Source organism: Mus pahari, chromosome 3, assembly GCF_900095145.1.
Source record: "Mus pahari chromosome 3, PAHARI_EIJ_v1.1, whole genome shotgun sequence".
In the NCBI taxonomy this organism is placed as follows: Eukaryota; Metazoa; Chordata; class Mammalia; order Rodentia; family Muridae; genus Mus; species Mus pahari.
Genome location: NC_034592.1, coordinates 7,072,422 through 7,080,719, shown reverse-complemented (window position 1 = coordinate 7,080,719; position 8,298 = coordinate 7,072,422). Strand labels below are relative to the sequence as shown.

The 8,298-nt window shown below is 42.1% G+C and overlaps 1 protein-coding gene across 1 annotated transcript in view; it reads left to right on the top strand.

Annotated features, from left to right (window-relative positions):
• Nucleotides 1–8,298, top strand: part of C3H10orf67 (chromosome 3 C10orf67 homolog) — a 92,337-nt gene that overhangs the window by 10,188 nt on the left and 73,851 nt on the right. Inside the window, exons 2-3 of the mRNA XM_021194480.1 lie at nt 1,193–1,313; nt 3,261–3,404. Coding sequence (XP_021050139.1) covers nt 1,193–1,313; nt 3,261–3,404 — 265 coding nt within the window. The remainder of the gene's footprint in view (nt 1–1,192; nt 1,314–3,260; nt 3,405–8,298) is intronic.

Here is an 8,298-nt window from a genome sequence, read left to right as displayed (position 1 = left end):
CCTCCCTCCCTCCCTCCCTCCCTTCCTTCCTTCCTTCCTTCCTTCCTTCCTTCTTTCCTTCCTCCCTCTACACACCCCCAGCTGATATTTTGGAAACGGTAATAAGTTTGATCAAGCTGATATGTATGTCCAGAAAATGAGCTTCATTATTAACCATTTGAGATGCTCACTGTTATAGAGCCACGGAAAGGATGTGCAGAGGCTGACGCTTGGCTTCTGCCAACATTTCAGGAGTAGAGTTTGACAGTTGTAGGATGGAATTATCTAAGGCAGGGCTCAAGTCTTCTGGCTTTAGAGCCTTTTAGAATTTCTTCAAAGTATTGATAACCTCAAAGAACTTTGGTTTACATTCATTGTATCTATTGATAGTTGTCATAGTCAAATTAGAAAGAAATATTTATAATAACTCATTTAGCGTAGTGATAAAAATCATGTGTTAATATAAATAACAAACTTCAAAGAAAATGTAACCATATTTTTCAGAACTCAAACTTAAAGGGGAAAAGTGTCAGTGTTTTCAATTTGGCAAATCTTTTTTATGCCTGGCTTTAAGGCAGGCAAATGATTCATCTGAGCTGCTTCTGCATTCTATCAAGCACAACGCTTGGAGTGACTGGCACAAGCCAGTGAACTACTATGAGAGAATTATAGGGAAAATGACAAATTCCTTATATTATGAATAATTTTCCTCTCGTGGATTCTCCTACAGAGTGTTCTGGAACCCCAAAGGTTCCCAGATCATTCCAGAAACTCCAAATGTTCCCAGATCATTCCAGGAGCCCCAAAGGTTCCCAGATCACTCCAGGAGCCCCAAAGGTTACCAGATCATTCCAGGAACCCCAAAGGTTCCCAGATCATTCCAGGAACCCCAAAGGTTCTCAGATCATTCCAGGAGAATCTATCTCATGCCATGCATAAATTATAATCATCTTTATCAATAACACAGGATAAGGTATTAAGAGAATAGATGTAAGGACATCATATGCCGGAAAAGTGGGGAAAATGCACAGAGAGAACCTCATAGTGCAGGGAGTCTGCTAACAAGGCTGAGTCCCCAGCTCATGCATGACCAGCTATCCAAGAAGTTCCTTCTTCATGACCTCTTAGAGTATTGTGAATATAACAAACGTACCTCCAAATGTGATTGTTTGCCTTCTTCTAAGGAAGTTTAGCACCTCTCTTCTCTTTGCAGACTTGCTATTTCGGATGATTTAAAGGTTGGCTTCTTCACGTCAGACCATGCTACTCAGACGGACTGCAGTGAAGTTTTTCCATTGAAAGATTTGACTCAATCCACAGAAAAGTTAATGCGTGTAAGTCTGGTGTGACTTCTAAGATGACTTTATGTATTATTTTCCTTTATGGGGGGATCAATTTTTGTGAGGGAGGGGTGCTGTAATCCAGCACTGAGATCAAGTTCAGTGCTTCGTGGAGGTTATGAAGCACTGTCAATGAGCAACACCCTAGACATGTATACTCACACATATCTTAGTTACAATACTGAAATAACTGACAGTTTCAAAAAGGTGAAGGTCTTTGGGAAACTGAGCAGGATGGCAGTTGTATTCCTTTTCAATTTTAAAGATTTATTAATTCTGTGTACAGGTTTTGCCTGCATGTATGTCTGTGGACTACCTGTATGCCTGAGGTCAAATCCCCTAGAACTGGAGTTACTGATGGTTGTGTGCCACTCTGTGGGTGCCAGGAACTGAACCCAGACTCTGTGAGAACAATAAGTGCTCTTAACCAATAAGCTACCACTTCAGTTGTACTTTTTAATTGATGGAAGCCATAATTTATATTTGTCATGTTTGTGTCTTACTTGTATATGTGAGTCTGCTTACATATGTGGGATTTCTATTCTTTTGACAGCTGTGAATATTTTCTGCTTAAGATACACTAAGAAAAGTGGAAAGTATTTTACATATAAATAACTGTAGACAATGAGACACTAAATAACTTTCTACTGGCATAGATTTATCAAATCATATCATTCCTCTTAAATCTTTAGAGACTGAAAAAGAATAGAGCATTTCATATTGAGTTATTAAAACCACCACAGGAATTGGCATACTATTATAAATAGTCTTAGGTGCCTTAATTTTATTTTTTAATCTATTTGGAGATCATGCTATATCTATACATAAAGATCTTCTACATAGTTGAATAGTGCAATACATGCCTGGGATCCCAGCTAATCAGGAAACTGAAACAGGAGAATCACTTGTTTGTGGCCCGCCTGGGCAACTTTGTGAAATACTATATCAAAAAATTAAATTCTTAACAAAAAGAAAAACAAAGAAAAACTGGGAAGGGAGCATAGTATGAGAGTGTTTCTCCAGCAAGTGCAAGGTGAGCATAGTGTGGGAGTGTTTGTCCAGCATGTCCTGGATCTCATATTCTGAGCCTTGTTTATGTCACAGCTATGTCACAAGATGCACAGCGTATATTTCTCTATCCCTGAAGTGATGGACAGTTTCTAATCTTCTCCTGTGATGAATAACCCCGCACATCCTCAAGCGCCAGGAAATCTGCAGTGTAAATTCTTAAAAGGGAATTTGTGAGTCAGAGCATACATACATTAGTCACCTTGGAGGGCATTACCAAACAGCCCTGCTGAGAGAGACTGTGCCTGTTCTCTCTGCTAAGAGCTTTTGAAGATGTTCCCTAGCTACACGCTTGTCAATTTATCATCTGCTTTTAGAAAGGCATATTTTCCAGCAGTATGTTTATCAATTTCTTTCTTGATAGCTAGGTGTACCCATACTAAGTTTTAGTCAGGAGGACTTAGGTGGCAGTGGCATGTGAAGCTTCGGGAACCTTTGAGACAATTCACAAGCACTGACTTGCCTGCCCTGCCTCCTCTTCCGGTCCCTCCTTCCCACCTCCCTCTTCTGCCCCAGGATTTTATCTAATCCCAATCACATCCCCATATTCCCACCTGTAAACACATAGTCACACTGAGGTTGCACTGTCTTAAAGTCTCATGATGGAGGTCAGACTCCCACATAAGTTTTGGAAGGAACAGGTCGCACTCAAACCCTAGCACTCCACTGGCATATCTTAGTTCTCAAATTAGACATCACTTTGAAAACCTAGACACAATGAGAGAGAATTAATGGACTTCTCCAATATGCCATATCTGAGAGATAAACTTCAAAGAAAAGCCGGGGACCAGGTCAAATGGCTGGAACCAAGGGATGTGCTAGAATACTGGCACCCAGGCCCCATTCTCTACACTAATGATTTTTATTTGGTAGATTATTACATCACTTCATGTGGATTTTGGGTTCCTCAAAGATTTGGTTCAACTGAAGTTCGAGGAGCGACTTAAAGAGGAATCTTGGAAAATTGTGAGTGTGCTCTGTGACAAAATGTTAGAGATGAAGAAGAATTACCAGCAGGTGGGTGCTCGCTCGTCCTCTCTTTGGCGCTTGGGTGGATTTCGCCTTTGATATGTGTGAGTTCGAACATGGTCAGCCACCAGTGAGGCTGTAGCTGTGTGCCATGTGACTAGGAACTTTGGTGAAGATCTCACAGATGACCTCAATAGTCCTCCAATTTACCTTATACAGTTGGTTTAATTATTACAGATAAGCAGGTTAATTTGCTCACAATTACCAGGCAGGCAGCAGAACTTTAGATTCTGTGCCAGATGCTTGCTTTTGTTTATTCTTCAATAATTTCGTGCATATAGAGAATGTATTTTAACCATATCTACTCCAACTTCCCCCAACATATGCCCACCACACTTTCATGTCTTCCTTTTCTATTATTATGATCTGATCAGTCTAATTAGTGCAGCAAGTACTGCATGAATATGAGCAGCTCTCAGTGGCCTTAGAGCCGAAGAACAATGGCCTCCTCCTGCCCGCACCCACAGTACTAAAAGCTGCTCAGCTAGGGTGGGACTTCAAGAGATTCTCCCTACCCTCATTGGGATGTTGACCTGTGTGATCTTATGCAGGTCTTGTTTAGGTGGATGTTAGCTACTGCAAACTCATGGCTATGGAGGCCTTGTCCTATGGAGAACACAGCACCTCATAGCACCTCTCCATGCTCTCTGGCTTATACACCCTTTCAGCTCCCTCTTCCTAGTTTCTGAAATCTGGAGAGATAGCACAGGTATCTTATGTAGGACTGAGCACTCATGCATTCTTTGATTACCTGTGAGTCTCCGCACTGATGGCTGCCACTGCAAACAGAAATCTCCAAGGTTCAGAGCAGATAAATGTTGAGAAGGTCTTATTCATTAAGCTATTGGGGCTTTTTAGAAAGGCAGTTTAACACCATGCTAGTTTAACAAAGTCAGAGTAGTAGATTACCCACTCTTGGACCCTATGACCTGGGCCATAATAAAATTATTTTATTACTTTGTGTATGGGTGTTTTCCTATGTGTATGTCTGCTCCCTGTGTGTGGTGTCTGGTGTCCATGTAGAAGAAGGTGTTGGATCCATGGGAACTGGAATTTTGTTCCCATGAATATTTTTGTGGGTTTTGGGAATCCAACTCCAGTCCTCTGGAAAAGCAGCCAGTACTCTTTAAACATTGAGCCATCTCTCCAGCCACAGCCAGTGGTTTATGGGAGCTGTCATGCATTCTGTCCTGTGAAACATGCTTCAAATCCAATCAGAAAACAATTGATTTCCCCCCATAGTAGTTACGCTGTGATTACATCTGTGGTCACATCTTGCCTGGCAGGTCAGTGTTATACCTGCCGGGCTTACCACTGGGTGACACCATTGATGACTTTGCTCCCCAAGTGGCCTGCATTATGAAAGTTACCCAGCAGGAAAGAGGTTTCCAAGTCTGCTCCAGGGTGATTTCTCTATGCACTAAATACATAGAGGATGCAAAACATTCTGTGTTTTCAGGAGTGAGATCTTATCATCTAGTCACAATGGGCAAGTCGGAGCCATCAGTGGCACTAGACTGTGCTGTTGGACAGTCCTCTGGATCCCCATTGATGAGTAGGTCAGAGGGAGGTGTCCCACACCTGTCGTTTTCACTTAATAATTATCTACTGATACAGGGTGCCTTCAGTCAAACTCCTTCTTTAAACAGATAGGGAGGGGGAGGGGGAGGGGGAGGGGGGAGGGGAGGGGAAGGGGAGGGAGGAGGGAGGAGTTTTATAAGATTTCCTTCGTTAAGCCACTTACTCACCCACCATACCCCTCCTCAAGTGTTAAATCTCCAGAGTCCCCTATCATAAACAGAATCTTTTGTTTGCTTGTTTGAAATTATAATGTGATCACAACATTTCACTCTTTCCTTTCCACCTTTCAAACCCTCACATATACCTGTCCCTACTCTAATTCAAATCCATGGCCTCTTTTTACTAATTGTTATTGCATGCATACATGTATATGTGTATATACATATATTGTACTAAATATAACCTGTTCAGTCCATACAGTGTTAGTGGTACATAGGCTTTCAGGCTGATCCTTTGATACTGGACAGCGAGTTGGTGCACTGTGCCCTGGAGAAGAGCACCTCTTACAGCAGCTCTCCTGGACCGCCTACATTGTGAGGGTCGAGGCTTTCCTGGCTTTTCCTCCATTCAGTTTTGTATGTCCATTGGTATCAACCTTGTCTGCTCACACTTGGGCCGTCATGCTGGTGAATCTCTCCGACGTTTATGTTACATGTGTTCTTGGTTCTTTCAATTTGTCTTCCTTCCCTCCTCCCTAACATGGGAGTTCTCTAGTTCCCTGACCACCACAGACACATCAAAGCCAAGGTAATGCCCACGGATAAGAACATGTTATTTATCTTTGGGGCCTGTAACGCGCTACCTTCTCGCCAGCAAGAACGACGCGACACATCAGGATCCTTCTGCAGTAAAGCTTTAATGCATCTGGAGAGGCAATGCATAAGCTACAGGAAAGCGGAGACCCCGAGGTGAAAAACCCTCTCCCTTATATAGGAAATGTTCTCCGCCTATGACGTGTAGCTCCCTGGTTGGCTGCTCACTATCGGCCCAGATGGCCACGGGACAGGCAGGGCGCAAGGGATGGAAATTTACCCGGCACATGCGCAGACTGCTTGTTTACCAGTTAGAACACCGGATGCCAGCACCATCTTGCCATAGTGATTGTGAGGACGGCTCCCCACAGGGGCCTGGGTGGGTTCACTTAGTATACTTTCCAGTTCCATCCACTTTCCTTTAAATTTCACATTTCTTTGCTGTTGAATAAAATTCCATTGTGTCTATGCAGCATAATTTATTATCATTAATCAACTGATAAACACTTAGGCCGAGTCCATCTCCTAGGCATTGTTAGTAGAGCAATGAATGCAGATGAGCAAGAATCAGTGTGGGGGATTGTGGAGTCCTTTGGTAGATGCCCAGTAGTTAGCTCAGTCATGTGGTAGCTCTGGTTTTAGCTTCCTGAGACACCTCCACTGCCTTACAGAGGAGCTGTACCAAATTACACTTCCGTCATGAGTAGGTAAATGTTCTCCTCGCCCCACACCCTCGACATCTTTTGTTGTCTCTGGATGATAGCCATTATTCTGACTAGAGTGATCGCAGAGTAGTTTGATTTGTATTGCCCTTAATGGATAACAATGTTGAAGACTTTTAAAAATGTTTATTAGCCATTTATGACTTGTTATTTTGAAAACTTCCTGTTCAGTTCCACAGACCATTTTAAAAAACAATTAGGTTGCTGCTTTGATGTTTAGTTTCTTGAAGATTTTTTTGTTTTTGTTGTTCTTATTTTGCAAATTCTAGATGCTAATCCTCTGTTGGATAACCAACCAACCAAGATTTTCTTCCACTTTGTAGGCTGCCTCTCTACTCATTTGACAGTTTTCTTTGCCCTAGAGAAGCTCTTAATTTTATGAGATTTTATTTGTCAGTTGTTGGTCATGTTTCTTCCGAGTGGAGCTCTCTCTATGCATGTATCTTTCTACGCACTCTACGCTTTCACTCTACGCTTTCCTTAGCAGTTGCAGCATGCCAGCTCTTGTCTTAAGGTTTTTGGTTCATTTGGAGTTGAGTTTTGCGTAGCTAGAGATAGCAAAGAGTCCGGTTTCATTCTTCTACATGTTGATGCCCAGTGTTTCCAGAATCATTTATTGAAGGCACTATCCTTTATCCAATGTGTATTTCTAATGTCCTCATAAAACTAAACAAAACCACCAAAAAAAACAAACAAACAAAAAAAACCAGGTAGTTGAACAGAGTCGCAGAAAGTTATATATCAGTTTTCTATCCTACTCAATTGTGATGGATTGTATATGCTAGGTCCAGGGAGTGGCACTATTAGAAGGTGTGGCCCTCTTGGAATGGGTGTGTCCCTCTTGGAATAGGTCTGTCACTGTGGGTGTGGGCTGTAAGACCCTCATCTTAGCTGCCTGGAAATCAGTCTTCTACTAACAGCCTTCAGATGAAGATGTAGAACTCTCAGCTCTTCCTAAATCATGCCTACCTGGATGCTGCCCTGCTCCCACCCTGATAACAGACTGAACTTCTGAACCTGTAAGCCAGCCCAATTAAATGTTGTCCTTCTAAGAGTTGCCTTGGTCATGGTGTCTGTTCACAGCAATGAAACCCTAACTAAGACGTCTATTGATACATAAATGTGTTTTTGTCCAGTACCATGCTGTTGGTATCATTGTGCCACTATAGAATAAACTGAAATCGGGACTGGTGATTCCTCTATTGTATTCTTTTTGCTCAGGATGGTTCTGACTATCCTGGGTTTTTTGTGCTTGCATATGAATTTTAAGGTAGTTTTCCCTATGACTCTGAAGAACGGTGCTGGAACTTTGAAATTGCAGTGGCTGGCTTTGCTTCAGTTAGGGCAGTCATTTCTACAGTACCTTCTTCTGGTCCAGGAGCATGGGACTATCTCCATCTTCTAATGTCTTCCTCAGCTTTAAAGTTTGTTGTGGCGATCTTTCACTTCCTAGGTTAGGTTTATTACAAGGTTGGGTCCTTGTACCTTGTTTTTTTGTTTTTGTTTGTTTTTCTTTTTTTCATTGTTATCTTTGTTTAAAACTTTTGTGACTAGAATTGCTCCTGTCATTTCTTTTTTTTTTTCTGTTTTAATTTTAGTTTTTTTTTCCAATTTTTATTAGGTATTTACTTCATTTACATTTTAAATGCTATCCCCAAAGTCCCCTATACCCTCCCCCCCCCGTTACCCTACCCACCCACTCCCCCTTCTTGGCCTTGGTGTTCCCTTATACTGGGGCACATAAAGTTTGCAAGACCAAGGGGCCTCTCTTCCCAATGATGGCTGACTAGGCCATCTTCTGCTACATATGCAGCTAGAGACACGAGC